The sequence below is a fragment of the Chelmon rostratus genome, chromosome 4 (assembly GCF_017976325.1).
Source record: "Chelmon rostratus isolate fCheRos1 chromosome 4, fCheRos1.pri, whole genome shotgun sequence".
Lineage (NCBI taxonomy): Eukaryota > Metazoa > Chordata > Actinopteri > Chaetodontiformes > Chaetodontidae > Chelmon > Chelmon rostratus.
In genome coordinates, this window is record NC_055661.1 from 8220284 (window position 1) to 8247726 (window position 27443).

The 27443-nt window shown below is 40.8% G+C and overlaps 2 protein-coding genes across 3 annotated transcripts; one reads left to right on the forward strand and one right to left on the reverse strand.

Annotated features, from left to right (window-relative positions):
* The first annotated feature begins 3220 nt into the window (after positions 1–3220).
* henmt1 (HEN methyltransferase 1) lies at positions 3221–8131 on the forward strand. Its single transcript, XM_041936127.1, has 9 exons — positions 3221–3304; positions 3616–3728; positions 4399–4533; positions 4699–4881; positions 5076–5262; positions 6408–6627; positions 6852–6984; positions 7349–7500; positions 8028–8131. Exons 1-9 carry the CDS (start codon positions 3221–3223, stop codon positions 8129–8131), a joined length of 1311 nt encoding a protein of 436 aa, XP_041792061.1.
* Positions 8132–8429: 298 nt separating this feature from the next.
* Positions 8430–27089, reverse strand: fam102bb (family with sequence similarity 102 member Bb). Of its 2 annotated transcripts, none has more exons than XM_041935084.1 (11): positions 26871–27089; positions 23171–23291; positions 22659–22688; positions 22121–22237; positions 21299–21345; positions 20328–20422; positions 16533–16631; positions 13888–14122; positions 13280–13416; positions 12386–12455; positions 8430–11491 (listed from the first exon to the last, which is right to left on the reverse strand). In XM_041935084.1, exons 1-11 carry the CDS (start codon positions 27014–27016, stop codon positions 11449–11451), a joined length of 1140 nt encoding a protein of 379 aa, XP_041791018.1. In that variant the 5' UTR covers positions 27017–27089; the 3' UTR covers positions 8430–11448. The 2 variants fall into 2 exon arrangements, with proteins under 2 accessions (XP_041791018.1, XP_041791016.1); XM_041935082.1 differs by having other exon boundaries at positions 16533–16634.
* Positions 27090–27443: the final 354 nt, after the last annotated feature.

Here is a 27443-nt window from a genome sequence, read left to right on the forward strand (position 1 = left end):
CTCACACCTGTCGGCTTGCCCAACACCTTAACTTCTCCTTCCTCCACTTATAATGATTCGGACATTGTGGACATGAGGTGTGTTCCTCACCAGTAGGAATCAGGGGTCAATCACTGGCAACACAGTTCTCTCTATGTGTGACAACCACTAGGCAACAAGATGCAGATGGGTCAACAACACAGAAACAATCTACCCTGCACTTTGCAGCTCCATCACTGTGAAGATTTGGTGTAATTTAGGTGGCAGGCTGGTTCAGTGCTTTGAGTGACCACACTTACAACCACACATCCCATGGGAGCATCCTCGACTTGAGTCTGTAGGGATATACACTCAGTGGCCACTTTATTAGGTACATCTATACAATCTAATGTAATACACCAGCTCAGCCATAAATTCTGCTTGTATGTTGCTCATGTTCAGGGTTTTTATGCCTCTGCAAGGCAACGACTATGGTTGGTGGCATTATATTTTCAAATCTCAGGATTGCCTTTTGCCGGAAATTTGTTCAAATTTGGACTAGATTTGGTCAAGGTCAAAGGTCACTGTGACCACATGAAACCCATTTTGGTCCACAACTCAACAATTCATACGTCATTATAAAATGCTAAAAAAAATCTGTTTTGTGATTTTTCACAAGCAGCCGGCCTATGACACTGTTTTGAGTGCAAGGGAGAGTGAATACAATTCCATGTGCCTTGGTTGTTTTCTCTTCCTAGCCCGGATCCCATCACAAGACCATGCAGTCTTGAGAGCCATTTTCAGTCTCTACTACTGCAATTGGACTTTCCCTCGATACACGCTCACACAATGAAGACCAGAAGTTCTATGGAAGGATGTGTAATTGCCTCTGTAGCTCAAATTAATTGTATATCCCATGTACACCCCACTTACATATTTCACAAAATGTGGAAGAGAGCTTTTCTTTGTTATTGTTGGTGGGATATGATATATAAGTAATTAGCTGTGATCATCATTCATACTGATCTTATCACTTGTCACTGATGTACTGTCTCACAAACAATGTGTGTAATGACTAAATTAACCAATGAACAACCTTGCAAGATACAAGCTAGCCATGTCATCGAGTTCAGCTGGCTACCATTCATTGTAATCAGGTGTACTGATATGGAAATACCTGCAGACTCACTGCAATGTGGTGAAGGTGTCTGCGGGTAACTACAATACGTTGGTACTTTGTTATTAGCTGCACCAGTGATTTAGACATTTCTGTTTGTGATCTGTATCATGACTCTCTTGCAAAAGAGCAAGTTGTCTATGTTGATATTCATGCCAACAAAAAAATGCTTTCTAAAACTGCTTCACTTCATCCAGCTGCAAGCTGTTTGTGACAGTGGAGGCACTTTGGACATTTTGGACGCCTGTACTGGCTAGCCAGGACCAGTGCAAGACACCAGAGGGCTCAAAAGCAGCTTCTATTCACCTAATCATCTGTACCCTCCCGCAGTGTATTTCAGTGTAAGGGATGTTGGGCAACCCTGCACTGAACATTTCCTTTTTGACACCCTACAGGAAGCTGCTACAGTACCGAGTTCAGGAATGTTACAATGTCCATCATGCCAAAGCCTGCTCCATTATGTAGAGGGCCTTTGGAATGATGAGAACAAGGATGGTGCAGCATTAAGGCCCTGGAAGTCGACCCTACATTTGTCCCTGCCATTATTACCTGCTGTGCTGTACTCACAACACTGGCTTCGGAACAGGGGACATTGAAGAGCCTGTGCAGGAGACATAAAGGGACAATATTGACCAAGCCCCTTATGCTGCTGAGGTCAGTAGTGCAGCAATGAGAAATAAGCTGACAGGCCACATCTCTGCACTTATCCATCAGCTGCAAATCACAACTACTGACATGTCATTTTAAAAACAGTAGTGCATAAAAATGCAAATACCAGACATATATCTTGTTCATACATTTATTTTGCCAAACTGAGGAAGTATTTTTTCAAAAACACGTATGAAAATGAAGGAAAAATTAAAATTCACTGAAACTCACAGCGGAGCACCTTCTCCCACAGGCTACTACAGCTCCGCTGTCGAAGGGACAGATACAGGATATCTTTCCTGCCCCATGCCATTGCACTGTACAATAACAGCTTTTCACTTTTTTCACTGTGTGTAATGCTTACAGTCACGGTACACTTTATTTTCTACACACTGCCATTTGCTGTAGATATTCTTTTTTGTGCAATACTTTTTCATTACTACTGTTTACTATTTTGCTATTTTATTATCATGTATATAATCTTTTTACTGCTCGCTATTTCGATATTTTATTATGTATAGTTTGCTCTTTATAGTCTTATTTCAGATTTTTTCACTTATTTCACTGTGTGTAATGCTGCTGCTGCACTGTAATTTCCCAGCTTGGGATAAATAAAGTATATCTATCTATCTATCTAAACTCACAGGGCATAAATATGAAAAATAATACATCACAAAAATGCATCTCTACCCGAGACAATCTTTTTAGAAAATCAGTAGCGACAACAACAAATATATTCAAAGTTGTCAGTTTGTGCCTCCAGGTGCCTGACTGTGGCCTAATCTTGGTTAGCTTGCTATTATATTGCCTCCACCAAAGGATCTTTGTTGGTGGACTGACGGACCTCTTTAGAAGAACACAGCCTTTGCTGCTCACACCTTTCCAGTCGCAATCAGGACCGGAGGGCTTATTGATGGTTGTGACCCATCATGATTCAGGGGAAACCACTGCCAGTTGTCTGCTGTTGTCTCTACAGCAGGAAATGACAGGAGAACACATCATATCAGCCTTGTTGTCACACTCAATTTGGCCTTGGACAGACACACCACAGCAAAACCTGTGGAGGGACAAAATGAATAAATATGAAGATAACACTGAAAGGCCAGTGAGCCTCACAGGATCCAAACTAGAAAGCTTACAATCCCTTTTAAAATGAGAGCTTTGCTGTGTGTCTCATTGCCCTCATGTTCTTGTAGTCTTCCATAGATCCCAGAGCTACTTCGAACACACACGCGCGCGCGCGCACACACACACACACGCACATAGAGGCTAATGTATTTTAAAAGTGGAAAGAAAACTGGTCTTTACCCATAGTAGTTGCCTGCCTTTGTTGTTGCTAACGTCGTCGTCTCGTCAAAAAAAAAAAAAAAAAAAAACACGTCACGTTTAATTTCCAACAGCGCCCTCTGTAGTCCGGCGGCGCTACAGACGTTAAAGATGGATCCACTGTTTAGTCCGCCGCTTCACAGACAGAGACATCAGTTTGTAATCGATTTTGTCAAGCGAAACAAACCCCAAAAGGTAAATTAGCTTCGTGAGAAACGGATTTATTACTTCAGCTTCAAAGCCAATGTTTGTTTGAGCAACGTTTGCATACGACAAGCTAATGTAAACGCTCGTTAGCTCGGTGAATTTTTATTACTGAGCCTATACACATCATACAGCTAACGCTAGCTAACCCTACCTTTGCCCCTCCTAAATCAAGATATGTGCTCCAGTTGTCCTTCCTAATGGTTTGGGTAGCTTGCCGTGATAACTTTAACATGAAGCTGGACTGTTGTACTAGCCAAGGCTCCAGCTTTATTTCTCATATATCTTGTCCTTCACCTCAGGTGGTGGACTTGGGATGCAGTGAGTGCAGCCTTCTCAAAAAGCTGAAGTTTCACCGTGAGATTGAACTCCTGGCTGGAGTGGACATCAACGGCGCCATAGTAAAAAAAAAGATGTGTGTGTGATTTTAAATCAAAGATGTGACTGAATACATCAGCAATTCTCAACAGTTTTGAGAAGGTTCAATTGCGCAAAAAAATCTTTTCATATCTGATGATCACTAAAACTTCAATAACACATTTTTTGAAAATGCCATTTGCTTGTAATCATTAATGTGGATAAAATAATTTTGTAAAACAACAAAACAATATGACCATATTGTATTGTGCCCTTTAAAAAAAAGAAAAATCAGTTACCTGACTCAGAGCCAAGGTTAGTCTGAACTTGTGTACCACATGTGAGACCTCTTAAAACACAAACTTGATCTAAAGAGTTGGTTTCTTAAAAGTTAAAGGTCCCAGATTCAAATTAAATATGGACTGTGTGTCTTGCAGCCCCCCAGACAAAATATTTAAAACAATTGCCATTTCTGTACTTTTCACAAAATATGGTGATTACTGTGCTAAGCATTTACATGAATTGATAAGCTTAAATTTATTTTCACTTGTATTTGTACTTCAGTGACCTCCACTTCCCAGCTGCTTTTGGATAAGAGGTCACAATGTGAAAGTGATGATCAAACCATCACCTGATCTTTTACTCCTCAATTACCTTGTGTGTATTGTTGAGATAACTAACACTGTGCGGATTGATAATGAGTACACTCTGCTTTTATGTTCTTTCAGGCATGGATTAGCTCCTTTATCAGCTGACTATCTGCAGCCAAGTTATGATCAGCTGCGCATTGAGCTGTACCAGGGCTCAGTCACACAAAAAGACGTCCGCCTCAGAGGATTTGATCTGGTGACCAGTATAGAGCTGTAAGGGGCTGTTTGGCTGTTAAGGTTCAATGTCTTCAAGTTTCGATACATTTTGTCCTTGTTAACCTGCTCTTTCTCTCTGTCTGTGGGGTTTCCATCTTTCTGTTTCTCTTTGTCCCTCTGTGCCATTATTTATCACCATGTTTCCTCTCTGGTTGTCTGCAGCATAGAGCACCTCACTCTTGATGATGTGGAGCGCTTCTCTGAGGTGGTATTTGGTTACATGACCCCAGCGGCAGTTATTGTCAGCACCCCAAACTCTGAGTTCAACCCCCTTCTCCCTGTACTGGCAGGTTTCAGACACAGTGACCACAAGTTTGAGTGGACCAGAGCAGAGTTCCAGTCCTGGTATGCTGTTTTCAGGGATCAATTTTCAGGTTTTTTTGAGCATAACAGACAGCACAAAGTTGATTGGTAATGATGGTAGTAGCAACAGAGAAGGTTAATAGATAAATCCACCCTGAAACACGTCAGTGGTTTTAATATTCCTTGATGAACATTAAGAAGAAGCTGAATTCTGTTAACATAACATCCCTCCTCAGGGCTCTGAAGGTGTGTCTGGAGTACGGTTATGAAGTTGAGTTCACTGGCGTCGGACAGGCGCCGCCAGGCCAGCAGGAGAGAGTCGGCTTCTGCTCCCAGATTGGTGTGTTTCACCGGCTCGGGGGCAGAGTTAGCCGCAACATGTTCAATGGTGATGATGCCGAGGATGTGTTTTCATACACACAAGTGAGTAGACTTCTGTATAGATAACTCATTTTCTGAGTCGGGCATCAACATTAATCTGCAGCTGTCCCAACCCCCCTCCCCCAATAACTAAACAAATGGACAGATCCCCTCATGCAAAGTCTGCATGAAATCCAGAAATGATGAGTTTTTCAAAAGGGACTTCAAGTATGTCATTACCTTTGTCGGCCTCTGCTGGTGACCATGTGTAACTACAATATCTGTCATTTTGGTAGTCTGCATATGCACTGCAAGTCTGAGGTACAGCCCCCTTAAAAATGGAAACCTGTAATTAACACAAAGTAAAAGTAAGATCTTCAGAGTAGAGATTTAACAGACTGTGATCTCAGTCTTGGAGTTCCAAGATATGAAACAGCTACAGGCAAGAAAAATAAGTTTTTAAAGTCAGATTTTTCCCCTGGCTATGTTATAATTGACTTACTGTTACTGACTAGCCACCATATTAGGAGATACAGTTTATTATAATCCCTGTGTATTGTGGACTCAGGGGTTTTGGTCAGTAAAGGTTTCTATGGGCCTGTTTACACATGGTATTAACATGCATGTTAACCCAGTCACAAGTGGATGGCTGAGACATTCACACCTGTGTCTATCTTGCATCTCCAAGGTGTGCAGCTGACCACTTGTCTTCATGGGCTAACAAGTAGCTAAGAAAACATAAATGTTTTGAGAACTAATATGCATTTATGGGCTATTCCAACTGTTGAGATTGACAGAGCGAAGTCATTTGGGACTTGCAAATGAACTGGACAAGACGAAAAAAGGAACTACTGTCCATGTACGTCAGTGCTCCTCTCCATTTTTTTTTTCAAGCGTTAGCAGGCTGTCATCAAGCGATCACCACATCCTGCGCTGGTAATGTATGTTCCTGTTACGTCCTTGATGCGACGCATCAGGACGCATGAGCGTTTACACCACAAAACATATGTGGTCACATGCGTCCCAGACCACCTCAGCAAGTGGTTTGCGTGATCTGATCACAATGCACCTCAGTGGTCGCATAAACTTGTTTTTGGGCCGTCCACTTGTGATTGGATCACCCAAGATGCATGTTAATGCCAAGTGTAAACAGAGTCTATGACAATCTGATTGTGTGATCTGTGTCTATTTATCTGTTTCTTTATCAGCTGTACAGTATAAACTACCCCAGCCTGCGTGACAACAACATCTTGCGGAGGGTCCTGGCAAGTGAGGTGTTGTACTGGGCAGAAAAGCTGAAGAGAAGGTGGATGGAGGAAAAGACTGGTGAGAGGGATGACGGTTATACACTGTCCCAGACTGAGGGAGGAGCAGAGGAATGTGTCAGAGCCTCAGAACAATGCATGGGGATGGAGGAGAAACAGACAGGTGAACATCCTAATAGTTGTTTTCAGTTAGTTGTGTAAATGTTTGGTTTGATAATATAAAAAAAATATATTAAAAGCAATAAGGACAGCAGAATGTGACCAGAAGTTGTTTGAAATATTTTGGCTAAAATGAGGAAACTTTTCTCAGTTCCCTTGGTGTGATCTGTCACATATAATGCATACATTATGTCTCTTCTTTTTAAAAAAACATGTCATACCTCACAGGAGTATGTGGAGGAGAGATGAAACATCCAGTGAAACAATGTGGCAGAGGTGTGGCAGAGGTTCAGGAAGTAGAGGATGAAGAGCTGTTTTGGACAGACAGGAAAGCGCAACTGGAGTCTTGCAGACTGCACAGGTGTGTTTCCTTGAAGAAGGTGAGGAGGACCAGTATGGCCACAGCAAGTCAGAAGGCAGTTTGTGGCATGCCGATCACAAACAGGCCTTGTTTCTGTGCCATCTGTCCTTTTGACTGGCTGTGAAGGTACTGGCTTTCTTCCTATACAGTTGTCTCATGACATTTCATGTTTTATTATGTTATCAACTATTACAAAGTCTCAATCTACAAAGGTAAACCAAAAACAACTTTTTTTCTGTGCATTTTTTCATGTAGCAGCTAGTAAAAAGCAACTGCCTCACAAATGCTATTATTGGTCTTTCATTTGAAAAATATTTCTGAAAAGGTCTCACATTATAAAGTCCTCTTTCATGTGCTCTGAAAGGTGTGTGTCTGTACCTCTGGCTGTGCTGTGGTCCTGTTGTCCCAAAGTCAGTGCCCTAAGTGGAAGTCTCAATAATCTCAGACATCTCCTGATGGATGAGCCCAATGTTAAACTGAACCAGGACGGCTCTGCAGTGCTTCTACAGGAGCAAGGTACTGTTAATGTTTGAACACAACATCTGTTATATGTGCAAAAGTAAACATTTCTAGTGAGAGAGGGAAGGATATATTACATAATGTGAAAATTAATGAGAAAATTACTCTTCAAGTGGTGAGTATATATTTCCTCAACCCATTTGCCACAGCCAGACCTGAGGACTCTGTGGTCCCTTTTTACAATATAACATGTATTGAGTAAAAATAGCAGTGAATGAACCTGGTGAACAGTCCTTACACCAGGTACATTGTGAGTCACTGTTGCATCATTGGATTTAATTCTTCTAATAGTGTGCAATACCAAATGTTGCCCACCAGATGTCACCAATGCCTCAGAACAATGAGCTATCAGCAAAATGGCTTCATAGTGGTCAATTGGTTTTCCCAGTCACCACTCTCTACAACTCAGCTGAATGCATGTACAAATTATGATTTATGGTGCTTATCCAATGAATTTGATAAATGAATGGTTTTATGTGGTTGTGACACTGGTCCTTAATTTGTGTTTTTAGACCTTGAAGAAGAAGAAGAAGAGGATAATAATGTTTTGGAGGACAGCGGGTATGGAGAGGCTAGCCAGTGCTCCCACAGTGCTGAGCAGGAGGGAGGCTGGGAGAAAAATGATTGAACTGGAAGATACAGCATTGTTGGGAGAAGAAGGCCACTTGTTCAAATTCAGCATGGGAAATCATGAATGAGCACATTGTTTCCCTTGGTGGCTACTGGACATTACGAGTTGCACCCAAGCTGCATTCCAAAAAAATAAAATAAACTTAAAACCCCAGGCTGCACTGTGGAAACTTTGGCTTTTGGATTTGTTACATTGCTTAAAACAGATGTCTGAACACAGGTCATCAGCTGGTTTCAGAAATATGAGTTTACTTAAATGTTCATATTGTGATTGTTTTGAGCAATCTACACATGCGCAAGGTTTTCAACGGTTTATTCAACAGTGCAAGGTAAACATTTAAAGCATCCATTACACTTGTTAAGGAAGCAAATGTTGGTCGAAAGAACAAGTCTGTAACAGGAAACACTGGACAGTGTCAGAACAGCGCAGAACATCACTTTACAGGAGGATCCATTGTACAGTTTCATATAGACAATAGCTTCACAGAAGAGAAGAAGAAACCATGTTTGTAACAACATGTTAGGTACCAAGATGAACACACCTGTGCCACACAGGTAAAACAACTGATCTTTATCCAAAAAACACAAAACAATCTCCAACAGTTGATATTTGGTAGCCATAAATCATATACTCAACACTCTTAACTATGTAGTGGGAACACTTTTTTTGTCCTTAACAATAAAATAGCAAAAATATGGCACAATATCTGCAATGAAAGATTCGAAAACAAAGACGAGATCGTTACCGTGTGAGTTAACACAGGACATTTAAACCACGCCAAAAATAAAAACAAAATGAGAACACTGACTTACAGTTACATCATACACTGTGCAGATATCTGCTTTCAACATGAAGTAATGAGAACAAAATGATTTTCAGCATGCTAAATAGGCCAGCTGAACTGTTCCTTTGATGTGGAAATATTGAGTTTCTAAGATGGCACAATAGCAAATTAGGAAAAACACGACAGTGTGTCAAGTTCTGCAAACCAACAAAAGGACATCGTATTCATGCAGAACACACTGACATAGAAACAGAACACGGACGTATAGTTAAAACACCATACACTGATGACGCTTGTGCAGATACTGATAACAAATATATATAGTTCATCTAGAGGAGCTATCATACCTCTATTATGGCTTATGACAAGAGATTTCAGATACTGTACAGTCTGTTGTCACTCGTTATAATGTGTCTAGTATTCTCCTTCTGCATAGGCCTGACAGTTTCCCAGGTAATAACAGTGTGTTTTGCACTTTGGATAATTTGATAATAAACTGAACAACTTCTGCATTTAATCTCCTCTTAAGATAGAAATGCAAACACTTAACATGCATGAGACTACTGGGTTTGATTATATTTCCGCTTGTAGCACTAGTCCTGTATTGACTGTGTTGGTTATTAGACTGGTTATAAGACAGCTGATGCTAGGAGATGTACACACACAAAACTATTACCTTGGGTCTTTTTAAGGACAGGTGCATTTTCTTCATGGCAGTGGGTTACTTAACTAGTCCTTCACTGTACAGTCCTAAAGTGAAATAAACTACAGTAAGCATCAGTTGCACATTAATGTAACTGTTAAAACGTCACAGAATCTTCCATTTCTTCACTAACACAATGGATACATAGCTGAAATGCTGGGCATCTTCTATAGTTAGATTCATCATAAAAGCCCAAATTTGGTACTAACCGCTCTACAAAGGCAGAGAAGCAGCAACATATATAAGCAGTGAATTTGAGAAAAAGGGCTGGACAGAAGGTGATTCTTGTACCTCAAAAATCATACATAAAAAAGAAACTGCAGTCTGTGTTCAGATGACCTTTAGGGAAGTTGAGGGGGAAACAAAGCATGTACCAAGAAAATGTGTTCTTTCAGCTTCCCTGTCCTTTTTAACCAAGTAAGAAAATAAACTTTATTTTCATTATTCATAGTCGGTAGATAAGAAGTAATTTATCTGTTTTGATGGGTGTCTGTACATTTATTAATATATCGAAATCAATAAGATACTTAACAATTGAATACACTTAAATGTGATTTAAAGGGACGTAGCTTAATTACACCAAAGCACATGAATTTCACTCAAAAGCAAAGGTGGATTTTACTGAGATCTCCTAAAATAGTTGAGGGTTAGCTGCATTATAAGAAACTGAATTACCCAGATGTCAGGTCAACAAAATAAATATTTTTCATTTAAATTTTCCTCAGGAAAAAATCAGTGAGTAAATTTAGTTTTGCCTTTAAGTGTAGTTACTGCGGCCTGGGAAGCAATACAAAGAACTATGGTTTGGATTAGTTTTAATCCCCAATTACTGGTAACTGCAAATTTTAAAAGAATTTATTCATTTCAACATTATATTTGATTATATGGTGAAGAAAATGCAAAAAAAAAAATTCGCTGTTACTGCGTTTTGCCTTTGTCGGGCAGACTAGTACTGTGGAATTTTCTAAAACAATCCTCAGCAGCGTGCCAAACAAACATGGACAAGGACCGCTATTCAATCAAGTAAGCAAGTTGCCATTTTCTCCCATTTCGTCTGTCCAAGTATAAATACAGCATTCCATACAAGAGATCAAGTCATGTCCCTCCACTCATCCGAGATAACAGGATAACCGTTACTACTGATATAAGTGGTCTTACCACATAGTAGACACATACACATTCATAAAGCCTCCACGTTCACACGTCAAATAGTTCAAGTCTGATGCCTCTCACCTTCAAAACACCAACAATTATCAGAGTGCCAACAACTAAAGCTTTTTAGCAGCTTATAGGCAGATATTAAATAGAATGTCCTGTTTGAAAAGCAAGTCCAAAACAAACACAGAGAGACAAAAGGAATGTATTGAAAACGCATCGCATACTCCTCTTCAGTGTAGATTTCAGTTTGTTCTGATGATGCACACACAGCTTGTCCTGGTCGTCCTTCACTGAAGACAACGTTCAGTCATTTTCTGCCAGTTCCAAACTGTTTCAATAGAGTGGCTTTGGAAGCTGAGTCGAGATGTTGACCTCAAAAAGATGAGGATAATCTATTCACCTCTCTTAATTCACACCTGTATGTTTACACTGAGACGATAACTGTCTACCTCTCGCTCTTACAAACCTTATCAGGGAGCTACGGTGTCATGTAGGACATGTGAACACAGGAGGGCACTGTTGTCACGTCAACTGTTCACAGAGCGGTCAGGTCAGACACTGTGCTCATCAGGTAACGTGTGCTGTAGGAATGCAGATTGAAATGGATGCAGCGCTGCCTCCAGTTTTTTTGATGTAAGCAGCGTCACTCCACCTCAAGAGGCTGCGGGTCTAACGCTTTATCACCACCTGCTCGTATGCTCCAGCACCAACCCTGGGATAACGAGAAATGCAAAATTTAGTAACTCAATGAAATAACTGGCTCCCATATCACACAGTAGCGCTGACAAACTTACAATGCATATCATTTCCTTTTTTTTTAAATGTTAAAATGTATAATACAGAACATTTATCAATCAATGGAAGTCCAGCATTCATGTTAAATGATGTTTTGACCAGTCACTAGGCCCTGCAGCATCAGGCTGTGCTGTCAGAAATCTACGGGGCCCCATGACAGGAGACACCAGTCTCTAGCCCTGATCTAATGTACTTTTAACTCTTACCTTCACTGAAGCAAAGAACAGATGCTCAGCAGCTCGGCCTGGCCTTATATCTACATTTCATCTGCTCAGGTTAAACTACAGTGGCTGGCCAAACTGGCTTGATAGGTAACCTCATCTAAATGCCATGGCCAGTTGTCCACCCATCATTACTGTGTAACTGGTTCCATTACCCTTACCTATAGCAAATACTTAACAGCCCCTTCTGGTATGACAAACTTTACCTGAATTAAACCCCTTGACCCCTATTACCAACATTGGTGTATTCCAGCGCCCCGGTACCCTCTCCCTCTTTACCTGGGATATATTAACATTTTCCAACTGACTACCAACAGCCCAACAACCAGGGATACCAATATATTTAAGCAGGTGTGTGTGCAGGCAGCCTGTTTTCTGCACACACACACCTGCGTAAATATAATAATATATGTTGTGTAGCTTTCTACTAGAAAGCAGTTATTGTGCACTCTTACCCAGAGAAAGTTGGAATCACCAGTAATGGTTGAACCTTTGACAAAATACTTTGACAACCACCTCCAGCCTCTCCATGTACTATGAAAAACAAATCAATTGATATGATTTGAGTTCAGCGAATGTCCCAGGCTCACCTGGTGGGAAGGTGGTGGCTGCCAAGGGCTGTACTTCCTCCCGGGCCAACAAATAGACGCAAGCCTTCCTCTGAAACAGACACAGTTGTAGTAACATTTTGTCAGTAAAGAGAGCACCCACACCCTCCTGTGTAATTCTTGTCATGAGGAGCAGCCAGTTGCTAGGCAATCTAAAAATAATCATGTATTGATAGCAGCTTTTCCTAGCTTTGAGCTGGATGAGACCTTGGAAAGAAAAACAATGCCCTCCTCCTCAAAGAACTCAGACTGACTCGTGGGGTAGCACCATATTGTTAAGTTAAGCATTTAACACATACAGGAATACTCCAGAGTACAGCTGCAACTAATGGCTGATACAAAATGATAAGTAGATTATCTGATTAGTTGATGGTCACAAAATTGTTCAGCAAATATTTTAATAATCAATTTACAACCTGAGTCAATTTTCAGGCAAAAATCCACTACTGTATTGCATATAAACAATACTAATCCCAAATTCCCAGAGCCCAAGGCAGCATCTTCAACAGTCCAGAACTCAAAGTATTCCATTCACAATTATAAAAACAGAAGTAAAGCAGGAAATCCTGAGATTAGAAAAGCTGGAACCAGCAAATGTTTGTCATGTTTACTTAATGACTTTCACAAAACAGTTTTCAAAACTGTTAATAATGTCCGGTCAATCAAGTAATCTATTATCATTTTTGCTTTTGAGTATGAAAAAAATTATTGCAATTTGTAACTTAACCTTTTCTCGAAGAGACAATACAAGCAGGGGGGTGAATCTGCTTGGATATATACACAACACTGACACCCCAAAGAATGAAACCTACAGATATGATACTGCTAGACTCTATAAAAGGCACTTCACTCTGTTTCTCTCAATGTTTAGATTACCTTCAGCACTGGAATCCAGTAGGCTGGGTGTAAAGTCTTGACTCTGGAGAATCTTTTCTACAACATCGTCGGCATCCACCCGTGTGTCGTCCATTCTCTTAAGTTGAGATTCCATGGAGTCCTGCTTCACTGGGTGTCTCGGGAGAGAATACAGGAGAGTCATTTTTCGTCGTGTTTGACCACTAATTGCTGAAAGCACAGTTTGTTCCTCATACTGAATCTACATTTCATTAAGTGCTAAACAGGGGTGTGGTCAACCAGTGAGGCGACGGATTCCAGCTGAGCAGCTGGAAATTATGCCTGTTTTCAGTCGACTCACTGTAGCAGCCACACACTTGCCAGTGCTACTTAATGCTGCTAATTCAGTAATACCACAGCAATCATGACACATCTTCTTAATACGGCATTCATGACAGCTGCTTCCTGATGTGTGACATTCACTCAGTTGTGACTGTGTCTTAATCACAAGACAACAGCACACCTTTTTGGCTTACTGACTGCTTTCTGTTCATTAAATATAGGACTATGACAATGATAACATCTGTATGTGCTTTTCATAAATTAAATTTCCTTGTGCTCCTCTGCTCGGCAAATAAATTAAGATTCACCTGTTGAGTCGTTCACAGGACGAGGCGCTCCGTACTGGGGTACCCGCTGGGTTGCTAGTGGTGGCGGTGGGGACTGGGTGTTCAGGTAGAGCAGGACAGGGTCTGGATTCTCTGTCCTGGTCCTCGCTGGGCTCTGGGATGCTGCCGATGCCCGTTGAGGTGCTTCCCACTGAATGGTTTCTCCGGTGGCTGAACTCTGACATGCTTGAGGAGCGGGAGTGACCCGTGCTGTAGCCTGAGAAAGATGGGCAATTCTTTTATAATATAATAATCTAGTAGCTGTTATTGAAAGTGCAAATAACTGATTTTTTTTTTTGGTTACTTGCAGACAGCAAACAAGTTGGATCACAACATTGCCGTGTCACCTTTTAAGTTGCAGAATTGGTAGCAAACAAGTTTCTTATTTACACATGCGGCAGTTACAGCCATTATCATTCATTTGGAGCTGTGTTCTGTCCACCCGGTGAACGTACAGTACCAGTTAAAAGTCACACCTCGTCATCCAAAGGCTTGTGCTTATTCTCATTAATTTCTACATCGTAGATTAATACTTATGGAAATTATATCCTCATTTAGAATTTGATGCCAGCAACACATTTCAAAAAAGTTTGGTCAGTGTCTTGTTTAGCACTCTGTTGCATCACCTCTTCTTTCAACAACACTGTTTTTGTATCATAATGCGCCAGACATTTTCAATGAGTGACAGGTCAGGATTGCAGGCAGGCCAGTTCAGCAGCTGGACTCTGCGATGGAGCCCTGCTGTAATACGTGCAGCATGTGGTTTGACATTGTCTTGCTGAAAAAAGCAAGGCAAGGAAAGAGACTTCATCTACTTGGCAGCATATGTTGTTCCAAAACCTGCATATATGGTTCAGCATTAATGGAGCCTGCAAAAATGTGCAGGTTACCCATGTGCCATGTGCACTAATGAAGCCCCACACCATCACAGATGCTGGCTTTTGAACTGTGCGCTGATAACAAACCAGATGGTCCCTCTTCTCTTTAGCCCAGAGGACACAGCGGCCATAATTTCCAAAAACAATTTCAAATTTTGACTCATGAGATCACAGGACAAGTTTTTTAGTTTGCCTCAGTGCATCATAGATGAGCTCAAGACCAGAGAAGGCAGCTGCACTTCTGGATCTGGTTTATATACAGTTTCCTTTTTGCATGATAGAGTTTCAGCTTGCATTTGTGGCTGCAGCGATGAACTGTGTTCTCAGATGGTTTTTGGAAGTGGTCCTGAGCCCATGCAGTGACTCGTTTCTGTTTTCCATGCAGTGCCGGCTCAGGGCCTGAAGATCAATACCATCCAATATTGGTTTTCAGCCTTGTCCCATGTGTACAGCGATTTCTTCAGATTCTCTGAACCTTTTCATGAATTTATGTACTGTACACGACGAAATCCTCAAATTCTTTGCAATTTTACATTGAGAAACATTATGCTGAAATTTTTGCACTATTCACCAGTGCAGTCTGTCACAGAGTGGTGAACCCCTCCCCATCTTTAATTCAGAGAGACTCAGAGACTGGGAGGCTCCTTTTATACCCAGTCATGTTACTAACCTGTTGCCAGTAAACCTAATTAACTGTGAGATGTTCCACCATCTGTTTTTGTTGTTGCCACTGTGGCAACATTTTTTAAAAATGTGTTGCTGGTATCAGGATGGAAATTTCAAGAAAACAATGAAATTTCTCTGGTTCAACGTTTGATATGTTGTCTTTGTGCTACTTTCAAGTAAATATGGGGATTTCAGTGTTTTGCAAATCATCACATTCTGTTTCTATTTTACACAGTGCCCCAGTGGAAAGGAGTTTGTACATGCATAATGTAACACACTTATGTAGTAATAGCACCAGTGGTCTAATCTACATTTAAACATTAATAACAAGGGATCGATTTGATATATGCACATAAAAGTCCAATAATTGCTTTCCTAATGAAAGACATATGTAGAAGAAGCCATTAATTAATCATAAGTCAATCAGTGTTAATGTTATCACGCAGTATTTTTTTTTCTGGCAAAATTCATTTTACTGTGCTGTCAGGCAGATTTGAAACTTGCAGTGAGTTAAAAGATTTAGCAGTTCAGTCGAGTCGCAGTAACACCCACTCACTCACGTGCTCTTCATGTTTGCAGGAAGCCATTTCGACAAAGACAAATGTCAGGGCATCTGTTCACTACTGCCATGGAAGAGCAAATTTACCACACACTAATATGAGGTTCAAATAAGTCTATCAAGAGTTATAAATGGCAGGAAATACATTTTCAAATTCAAAATAAAAGGGTCATTAGAGCTGTTCTCAGTGCATCTCTGTACTTCCTCTGATCTTTTATTACAGTCATCTGAGCTGCCTGCAATGGAAACTCAAGCCTCAGGTTTGAACTGCTGGTGGAGTGTCGCTGGAAAAAAATCCTATCACTTCCCCTCTCCTTAGTCAAACACTTTTTCAGTTTGACCTCACACACATTTTCTCCAGTAAAACGATTTGAGAGCAAAAGGCAAGCGTTATGTAATTAAGGCTGTTAACTAGTTTTTAATTCTGTCACTCACTGGCTACACATGGCCTGCCATCCACACTAGGTCAAAAACAGTAAAATCAGAAAAAACTTTTACATTTTCTAAATGCGGTGTACCCCTACCTGAGAGTTTGGACTGTTGGCTGGCATAGCTGGACGTTCGGGAGTGACCGCAGCCCCCAAGCTCATCAGAAACCACAGGACACTTCCCCTCTCGACTTTCTGCTAGATTGGAAAGAACAGAATAAAAGACAGACAGGGGATGACAAAGGCCTGCAAGCTCTGCGAGAGCCTGTTCTATTGCTAAAAACTGGCATTATTTCTAGAGGCCATATTATGCTTTTTGAGTTTTCCCTTTCCTTTAGTATGTTATATACTGTAGCTTTTTGCACATGCAAAATATCTGCAAAGTTACAAAGCCCAAAGTCCACAGCAGAGTGCTATTCTCTCCAACAGAAAACACTTCTTCTGTATCGGAAGCGCCTTGTCAGAACTTCAGCCTTTTCTTCTGTTATTCGTTTATGTCACTCAACACCACCTCCAGCTTGGTGACCTCCTCTGCATAGGGTGATCGTCCTGCCCATGCTGTCTGCCGCTGCTATACAAAGATGTGGAAGGTAAATTTATGAGCAAAGCAACCGATATTTCAGTTGTTGCAAGACCCAACACAAAAGTCTTCATCTCTGGAGTAGATGAAGAATTTTGGAGAACCTTTTTCCTATCAAGGGCCATTTCTATTTACTTATTTAATTATTTATTAATAAGCCAAGCCAAAAAGACAAAACACTGACAAAAAAAACAAAACAAAAGGAAGACAAGGACAGTGATCATTAAAATCATTAGAACAGGGTTATGTTAGCTGTTGTGTTGGTCTGATGTTGATGTGTTGGTGTGTGTTTGTGTGTGTGTGCTACACAATCGGTCTATGGGGAAGATGGATGAGCCAAAAATAAAGGAAAGTATAGGAACAGAGATTTAAAAAGGAGAGGGGGAAAAAGAAATTGAAAGGAAAAAGGAAAAAATGTAAACAGTTTTTGCTGCTTACAGTGCTTTCACTTCAACACAGGAAGTAGCACAGAGATTTCGATTGAGACCACAGGTATAAATCCAGTTTCTGTTTTGTACATGTAGACTCAATTAGTGTATACTAGGGCTGTCACAATCATGAAATTTTAGTTGATTGTCATACACTAAATGGTCTTTTTAATGTTCATTTTGGGCCACTATTATAGTATAAAACATGTTTAACCTTTAGGCTTTGGTAAGTTTATTTGTTTCGACCGGCTGATGGAAATGCACCTAATTTAATTTCTACTTGTCTAACATTAGCCAGCTTTCCATCCACATCCTGCAAAACAAAATGCAAAGCCGTGTGTTTCCATCCACGACCATTATGTGAATATCGGAAGTTAAGCACCTCAAGATAAACAGCTGATGACATTAATTCTTCACTCAGGTGCCAATAAACCATTGCAGAAGAACGGGGTGAAAGGAGATGACGTCATTAAGAGAGGGCCGGTCAAGCCTCAAACATTGGAAAACGAAGTGGAAATAGTGATGAAAATATGACATTTCATTCTGTTTTTTTTACAGGTGAATGGAAATGATTTCAAAACCACGGCGGTCAGCTCAAATAATCATGATAAGGCGATTATGTAATAATTGTGACAGGCCTACCATAAACAGTATATATTCAATGCAACCTGGATTGTGTAATTGGCTGCTGATCTTATTTCTGCCAACAGACAATAGTTACATCAACAGAGAAATTTCCTCTCTGCCTCCCACAAACTTGCCTTTAGTGTAGCTGAGTTAATGAGCGAGTGTCTACAGTTGCCATGTATCTGGATACAGCAGTAGCTCTCCTTGAGTTGTGGCAAAAATAAGCACATATAGCATATTGACTAGAAAATCACATGGTAACTCCTTATTCAATACTATTACAGTATTTTGCCCTTGATAACAACATCAGAGCTTATCTTAAATTATCTACAATGCGCAATATGTGTACGACTCCAAAACATACAGGAAAATACAACAAAAAGCAAAGTTATAGCACAGCTTTGACAGTTGAAATGGAACTATATGTACGAAAGCCAGGAAGCAACAGCTCAGTGTTCAAATGTCTGCAAAGAATGGAGGGAGCAAAAATGACCCTGCAACTGCTTTCTACCCCAATATTTTGGTGTTTTATCATGTTATATTAGAAGTATTTCTTAAAAAACCTGTTTTCGATATCCCCAGGTTATGTTATAGGAGAAGAATGTCACATCGACCCAAGTAAAGTAACCATGAAGTGTGTAAATAACATAATAGCGTACTACTGTCTAAATTAATCAGAGTGCAAAGCTCACTGCCTGAAACAGGTACTTTGAAATACTGATATTTGTACCCTTTTCTTTTAAAATGACTTAAGAATGACAAACATTACAAATCTTTTTAATTTTTGTGTAGAAGTAAAATAAACATGCACAGCCATGGCATGATGATGCTGATGGGGAAGAGCATCATCTTCAGCGGACAAATACGCATGTGGTGTACACATGCAAACACACAACCCCCCAGACAGACTTGCACACAGTCCTATTTTTAACCATGTAAGAGCCTACAGGGTCAGAGCAGATTGTAGGTAATCTAAAAGAGAGCTAGTTTAAATTATACATGAAAGAGCACTACACTCTGAAGCTTCCAGGAGGAACAAGCATTCAACACTGCAATGAGTTCACAGATGAACACACCGAGAACAGGAGAGAGGGGGGTGAAATGAGAATGACATGTAGTAGAACGGGGCAGATGGAAGAGAAATGTTTTCATAGCTCTGGACGGGAGATAAATACTAGCCATATTAAGTATGAGTGCATCATGCACTCAGGGTAATTTCCATGCTGCAATCACAGCATGAGATGCACCAGTGCTTTTCAGTACGCAATGACAGCACAGTAAAATGCTTGTCATGATGTGTTGGAGGTTTGACTTCAACAACCGACCTGCAGCTTTCCTAACCACTTTACCTGATCCTGTACGCCAACAAAGAAGCGCAAATGTCCCAAAGATTTGTCTGCACTGTACTTTAGAAGTAAGTTGCTAAACATTAAAAGCCTCTCAGTCATTAACCAATGTGATTCTTTTAATAATGTAAAGCAGCAGCAGGCAATGGCTGGTTTGTATTAGCAGCAAGTTCTCTGTGTGGTTTCAGTGTCGGTACTTCAGGGGCACAACGCTGGGGTAGAATATGTCAGGGGGCAGGTGAATCAGAGCTCATGCTCTCGTAATAAAGTGATGTATGTACATTTACTTGCTGTACACTGCCAAAGCTGTAGTAAAGCAATGATTTATTAAACATACCAGAGCACTCTATCAGAAATTACTACTTGATGGCCTTCCCTAATATGAATTAGGCATGGATTATAACCACGCTAAAATTATAAGAGCAGCCAAATGACTTACTCTAAATCTATCATTGTGTTTTCATTATTATTGGCTACATTTGCTTTAGCTAAATGGCCACACACAATAGCAATTCGCGCAACAACAATGGCAAGTGATGAGGTGATGTTGAGCAACGCTACTCTTACAAAACAATATGGGATCACAGTAAAATGAAAATCAGTTTCAGCCTTGTGAGATAAAGCCAAAATGTTGAGAGGAATATTTTAGCTTTCCTGAATGCTATTAGTGATGTGTCCTAATCATTCCACTGTACATCTACACCAATTCTCAGCAAGACCTTAACATAGCAAATGAGAGCAGATCATGAAACAGGGAGGTTGCTGCAGTATCTGTTAAATATGACAGAAAAGTGGAACAAAACTCCAAATGCTGTGTGCTCTATTGGGCATCTGTACAGCAAATGTTTGGAAAAGCCAATGGGATGACTAAGCAGAGCAAAGGAGTGTAATGTAGCGTGACTGTTCTCACCAGAACAGCCTTTCTGTGAGTCTCCTCCCCTCCTCTCCTCCAGCAGGCTCTCTCCATCACCCTGGATCCCGATCACTGTGGCTGTGGAGGGAGGCCTGATGACAGCGGAAAGACAAAAAGACATTTTCTCCTTTCTCGTATTTCAATTTGTTAATTATTCAAATGATTCTTAAGAAAGAGAAAAGATACAAAGCAAGGTCAGAAAGACAAAAACAATAACTTAGGGAAAGCTCATGGAGGTAGGTAATGAAATATTGGCATTCAGAATAGTATCTGGCAATGGCCAAATGTGACAATACATGTGAATATATACTACTGTAGATACTCAGTATTTAAATACATGCTGAAAAACAAGAAGATGTAGCACTTAGCATAAACATACAGGCTACTGAATAATTTTTAGGTCAAATTCTGCCCTCGGGTAAAACAGTATTTCTCTCTGGCTGTGTGTATGGTAGTATAGTACATTTCACCTACGGGAACTAGTATGACAACTTTAAGTACTGTGTATGACCTGCAGGATGAAATCATTCTGTGCTTTTGACATGTGAAAATCTGATTAGCTAAAAGTTATTGAGGCTTGCATAATTCTACAATGTTTGGTTCCCATGAAACTTTCCTAGTCTGACAAAGCACAGAGCTGACAGATGTCAGTACCACGCCTACAGCAGCATTCTTGGAACATCTTCCACAGAAATGTAGTCAGCAGAAGATTTTTTTTTTTAGGTATTTTAGTATGTAACCATTAATGGTTATGGCTGTTCTAACAAAACAAAGAGGACATCACGTTAAAGCGGAGTCAAGGAGACTGTAAATGTCCAACTCTGGACAGATTCGTTGTTCAGCACAAGGATGAGAATAGTTAGATTCACAACATTTGGACCAACCCTGACCGACCTCATATAGTATGAGCAGCAGACCATAGCAGATTTAGCACCATAATAAATTTGAACAACATTAGTTTAACTTACGTTTTAAAACAGGGATCCCCTGACATGAGCTGTGTACTGATGACAACCTATGAACAGACAGAGACTTGTTAATTGGTTCAGGTTTCACTTGCACTCAACATTTCCACTAGGCATTTCCATTTGGTTCTTTAGTTTTGTCATAAATTAGGAAGTGTTATAATTCCTGAAATAATCTGGGGAAACTAACTGCCTGAATTAAGATTATAACTGTTGGTGTTCTCCTTGATTCTGATCTAGTCTCACATCAACAAGGTGATTTTTTTTACTATTTACCAAAAAAAAAAAAAAAAACATTGAGAGACTTCAGCTTGTTCAAAACTCTGCAGCTCGGCTATTAACCAGCACCAAGAGGAGAGAGCACATTAGTCCAGTTAAAGATGCTCTGCACTGGCTTCCTGTAACAATTACAATTGAGGTCCTCCTCCTTGTACACAAAGCCCCTAATGGGTGGAGGACCAAGCTATACAGCTAAATCCCTTGTTCACTATTTGCCTTCAAGACCACTGTGATCATCTGCTGCTGGTTCGCTGGAGGTTTCCAGCAACAGCCGAAAGAAAATCTGGGATGCAGTCTTTGTCGCTTACGCCTCAAAGCTCTGGAAAAACAGAGGCCCAAATCTGCATTTTCTTATTCCACAGTTAATGCCGCTCTTCTTTAAAGGTTTATTTCTGCTACAATTTAATGGACTACATGGGAACCTAGCCATTGTTGTTGTAAGCAATCCTAGATGTTCATACAAAAAGCTTTTCTGAGCCTAGTTCCTAGTTGAGAAAAATATCAGGCTTGGGTCACATCAGATTGGTGTGGCTGCTTCAATGTTACCTTGAGAATGGAGTTATCCTGGCGAGTATTTTTGGTATCATAGCCTTCCAGCAGACATCTGCGGGTTGTATTCCCTGAGCCGGCAAACTCTGCTAAATTCAGATCTGCAAAACCAAGCTGCAGGAGAAGGAATGACACTGGATGAACTTCATTTTCTCTCAGGAGACTGACGTTTTGCCCAGTCAGCACTGTGACAATCTCTGGATATAATATGACAGCGATCAGAACATGAGAGAAACTTCAAACTTCATTTCCAATAATATTATCTTATCTATACATTATCCAAATGATATTTAGGGGAAAAAAAATTTTATCCAGTCTAGAAGATTCACAAGAAGATGCTCAGCAAATAATTACGTTCAAACAGTGAAAACGAGAGCACGACATGATGAGCCAACCTTCAGGCAGAGAAGGCCATCTGTTTGCTACAGGCTCACATGGCTATCTGCATAAATATGAATGATTACTGTAAATCTAGGTGACCTGGAGGTTGGGTTAGGGGATGGAGGGTGGATAACATGAGCATGTGAGGATTTACCTTTGCATATGCCTTCCCACCTTTCAGCTCCTGAAGAGGAGAAGCATAAACATTTGAATTAAAACATTCCTCAAAAAGTCATGTACCATTTTAGCATAGTTAGGTTAAAGAAACATTACATTTCTTCTCACCATTTAACATGACACAAACAACTAGAGTACGGAGCACACTCATGTTAAAGGCTGAAGGACGGCAAAGGGATGAGTGGCAAAAGATTTCACAAGTGATGAGTCTGTTTTCCTCCGAATGCTGTGCTTGCTGACTGCTGTTTCAGAGTTCACATTTCACTCTCAAGTTTCAATTTGCCACATAAAAGTCTACGTAACCAATACCAGAATTAATCCCAACTACAGCAATTCTGTTAGCAAGGATGAGACTCTTCTCTTAATTGCTGCTCTGACAACAGCCTTTATTTTTGCATAAAACCCCTCGCCTGAAGCCTTGCATGCAAAACATTAGATTGTAATCAACAACGCTATGTAGTGAAGGAGCTCAGTAGCCACATACTGTACCTTTCTGACAGACACACGACACACACAAGGGTCCAGTACACCCGTCCCTGCGTTGGCACTCATCTTGCAGGGGAAAGAGAACCGTTTCCTCCATCGAACACAGTTGGCCTGCACTGGCTCCCTGTAAGGGGAGACCATAAAGGCTTAGACCATCTTTAAACGCTCTCTAAGGTCAGATATCATATTTTGTTGTGCAAGGGACGCATGTTGAGGGCTCAAATGCCAATTTACAACTGGCAATTTCAGATAATGATTTCAGATGTAAAGGTGTGTAAAATTTAGTAGCATCTAGTGGTGAGGTTTCATATTGCAACCAACTGAATACTCCTGCCCTCACCCTCCCCTTCTAAGCACCACTTAGGTTGAGTAACTACTGGATTTATAATCCTTGCATCTCGTCCCCGCTTAGGGCTACTGATTCAAGTGGCTAGTACAAGCTTATGTGCTTAATAAACAAGCTAATGAATTACAGTCCTGTTTTAACTTATTGATTCGTTTGATTGCTGAATCCAAAGGTGACGGTGACAGGTGTAGCTCATTTTGGCATGAGAGTAAGTGAGAAACACATGTGCACACATTCACGGCCAATAAAGGGAGGTTAAAATGAAAGTGAGGTGTAGCCGTCTCTCAGTGAAAGGATGGGATGAAGCGAAAGAGGAAAGCGTGTTCTGCGTGGGCAGCATTACGATAGCCCAGATGGCCTATCTTTCACTGGCATCCTCTCCTCTCCCACTCACCTAACCGTCTCCCTTCTGTTAAGACAGCCTACACGCCATTCATTCCGATCAACTTTGCTGCATTTAAGTGCAAGCAGAGCTGATGGTTTTCCTCTCTAATACAGTACAAATTAGAATGATGCAACAAGTGAAAAAAAATTGACAAGAGCCAGCATGTGCACATTGATGCAGACAGAAAATGTAGCCGTTCAATGAGTGTTGATGACATAAGACTTAAACCATTAACAGGGTGCGCAGATCCCTGTTAAGACTGTTAAGACTGATTGAATATGCAGGCCCATGTTGCGCACTGTATCCGAGCCTCACTATAAATAAAATGCAGTACATGCGTGACCAATGTTTAACAACACTGACTTCATCCTGAGGTCAATACATTTCCAAGAGTGAACTCCCACAGTCGGAGAGGGAACTCCCAGCCAGCTGGACACTGTGTTCGTCGGGAATTCTTGTTAGACTGCATGTACTATAACTCACAGCACTTCTAAGAGAAGCAAAATGCTGTTAGTGAGTGTGAGTACGTCAGCTTTTAAGCACAAGCCGAGGTTGTCTCTCTGATCTCTGTTCGTGGGTCAGATATCTTGTTAAAACTACAGCTGCTCTCCTTTTAAAAGGCAGCTGCGGTCAGACTTCAGGCATAAACTTTCTCGCAAACACACTGTCACACAGAAAAGTGTAGTTTTCCAGTGTCTTGCAGCAATGAAACGATAAAGTCTGAATTTTTCCTTAAAAAGTTATTCTTTCAAAAGAGCAAACTTACATAATAAGGGACGCTTGTCTTGGTTAGAAACAATGGTGCAGTCCCGACGACAAGCCACACCAAAGGAAAAGAAAGGCTCATAAAACAACAATCCTCACTTCCCTTACACTCGCAGATGGGATGACTCGAAAGAGTGTCAGAGGAAATACAGTTTGCAGTTCTAACAAATCAAACTGCTGCAGAAAGAACGTAATTTAACGATCCTCAGACTTGTGACTACGAATTCTGCTAGCGTCAAGATTTCAGAGCCAGAGCATAATGCTTTAATTTCAGTGAAAATGAGCTTCATCGTCTGGGTTATGGGAGTCAGGAACCTCTTACTGTGTTTCTTCACTTTCATTTAATTGCAGTGGCAGCTTGCATGTGAAAAAATGTACAAAGATAGTTGTAGCTATATTAAAATGACCTTAATGCCATGACCTTAGACGCATCCTGAGTCACAAAGTCCAACACACTGGGCCTTTCTATATAGCCATTTTATAAGAGCTACTTACTGTAGACTGAACAGAGGGCTTGTTATATAACAGGGTGAAGCCATCTAATCTCTGCAGCCTCACTCCAAAACAAACGCTTTCCCATCAGTCCACTGTTAGAAGACAGTCTAATTCGTGAGCACAAACCCAACAGGTTACAGAGCAGATCACTGCCTTTGCTTGTCTCAACCTGTAGCGGCCTGTTATTTGGTATCCCATCTTCTAATTTCCTTTATCAGTATTATCAATGTAAACATAAACCAGATTCTGTGAAGTGTCACATTTTTGTCGCCAACCAAAGAAAGCACTTTGAAAAAATAACCTTGGGCTTCAGGAAGCTGCAATGCGCATTTTTCACTATTTTTTTTTTTTTACATTTAATAGATCAAATGATAAATGGATTAGGTGAGAAAATACTCTGAACATTATTCAATAATGAAAACAACTTTCACTTGTAGCCCTAATTGCTTTTCCATTTGCAGTCTACAAGGCTACGAGTGATAAAAGCCACTTTAACTGTAACTTACGAGTCAAAGCTCAAAACAGGTTAGAGAGGAGACGTTTCAGATGGACAGTTATGATAGCATTGTCATGACTGGGGCTGCAACTAAAAATTATTTTCATTGTTAATTAATCTGTTGATTATTTTCTCTTTTACGTGATTAGTTGTACAAAGAAGATAAAATGAAGAAAATGGAAATCAGTGTTTCCCAACCAAAGCCCAGGGTGATGTCCTCAAATGTCTTGTTGTGTCCACAACCCAAGTATATTCAGTTTACTGTCAGAGAGGAGTTAAGAAACGAGAAAATACTCACATGTAAAAGGCTGGAATCTGAGAATTTTTACCTTTTTTCACTCAGATAAACTGATATACCGATAACCAAAATTGTTGCAGCTCTCATCACAACACTGAGGACCGCGGGGGGAATCTGAACAATGGGTACAGGGTCACATCCTTTCATGATAAACTATGTGGCCTCCACTATTTCAGTTTCCTCTTTTAAACAACTACAGTATATGACAGCCTCCCATTCATTTCCACAGGACAGTATTGCCACACTGTGAGGCAGAAATTTGGGACAGCCTTGCCCTGCAGTGACTGTCAGGGTTTCACAACTGCACTGTCCTCACGTTTGCCTCATCAGTTATAATCAAGACCAGGACTGAGGGGGAAAATCAGACACCTCCCACCTGCTTCAGTCCTAACTTCATGTCTAAACACAGGCCAACGACAACACATGTCATAACTCACTCTATTGATTAAGCATCAACAGATTCAGCGGTCCTACGAATTTGCTCATTGCACAGAAATCCACTCCTCAACCAGCGAGGAAGTTAGCTTGTGAAATGCCAACAATGTCGCCTTGAACATGGAGAAAATGCCAACTACCTAAAGGTAATACACAGCCCCAGTTGTCACATATGCTAATGTTTGTTTTCTCCAGACGACGCTAACGTCTGGTTAACAGTTCCGCCGAGCGCTAACGTACTCAGTAAAAATGGCTTTGGCTGGAAGGGGACGTTGAGTTTAAACAACCGAAGCACCACCGTGACAGCGGCAGACCCCTGACCGACGGTAGCTCGTCTCTAACGCTCGCCGTGTAGCCTGTTAGCTGGTTAGCGAGCAACGCGACACTGTAGGCGAGCGCTCCTCCTAGTTAAGCGTTAGCCTGCGAGCTAAAGGCAGGTTCAGTGTTCGCTTTTGTGACTGTATTAAGACAAAACATCCTCACCGAGAAGACTCCTCGGAGAACCCGCCGTCCAGCAGCCTGACTTTACAAAAGAGGACACCGTTTACGAAGGGGACCGACGAGAGCTCGTCCAGCTCAAAATCCACCTTGAACTTGAATTTCTTCTTTTTCATCATCATTAAATCCATAAACAGATTCAGCACTCTTGTGAAGATGCTCTAATCTTGCCCGCCGCTGACATTACAGCCCCGCTGCATTGTAGTACAGATGCAGTGTTGTGTAGCGGGATGACGGTGAAGCTGCAAGCAGGGACAACAGATTGAACGGGTAACGGCGAGCTACGAGCTACTTCCTGTTGTCAATTTCCAAAATAAAAGCATACACTGAGCTACCCATTGCACATTAAAACCAGCTTCGAAGTACAGATTTATTGTGCAACAGATGTATACTACTTTTATGAATTCTAATGTAAAAGCAGACATTCGCAAATAGGTCTAATGATGGTGTGTCTCTGTTATTGTTCATGATTTGTAGAGACGAAGGCAGTGAAATCAAATATCAAATATCAGCCTTAGCTGTGGTTCAACACAAAGGAAAGAGACAATACAATTTATA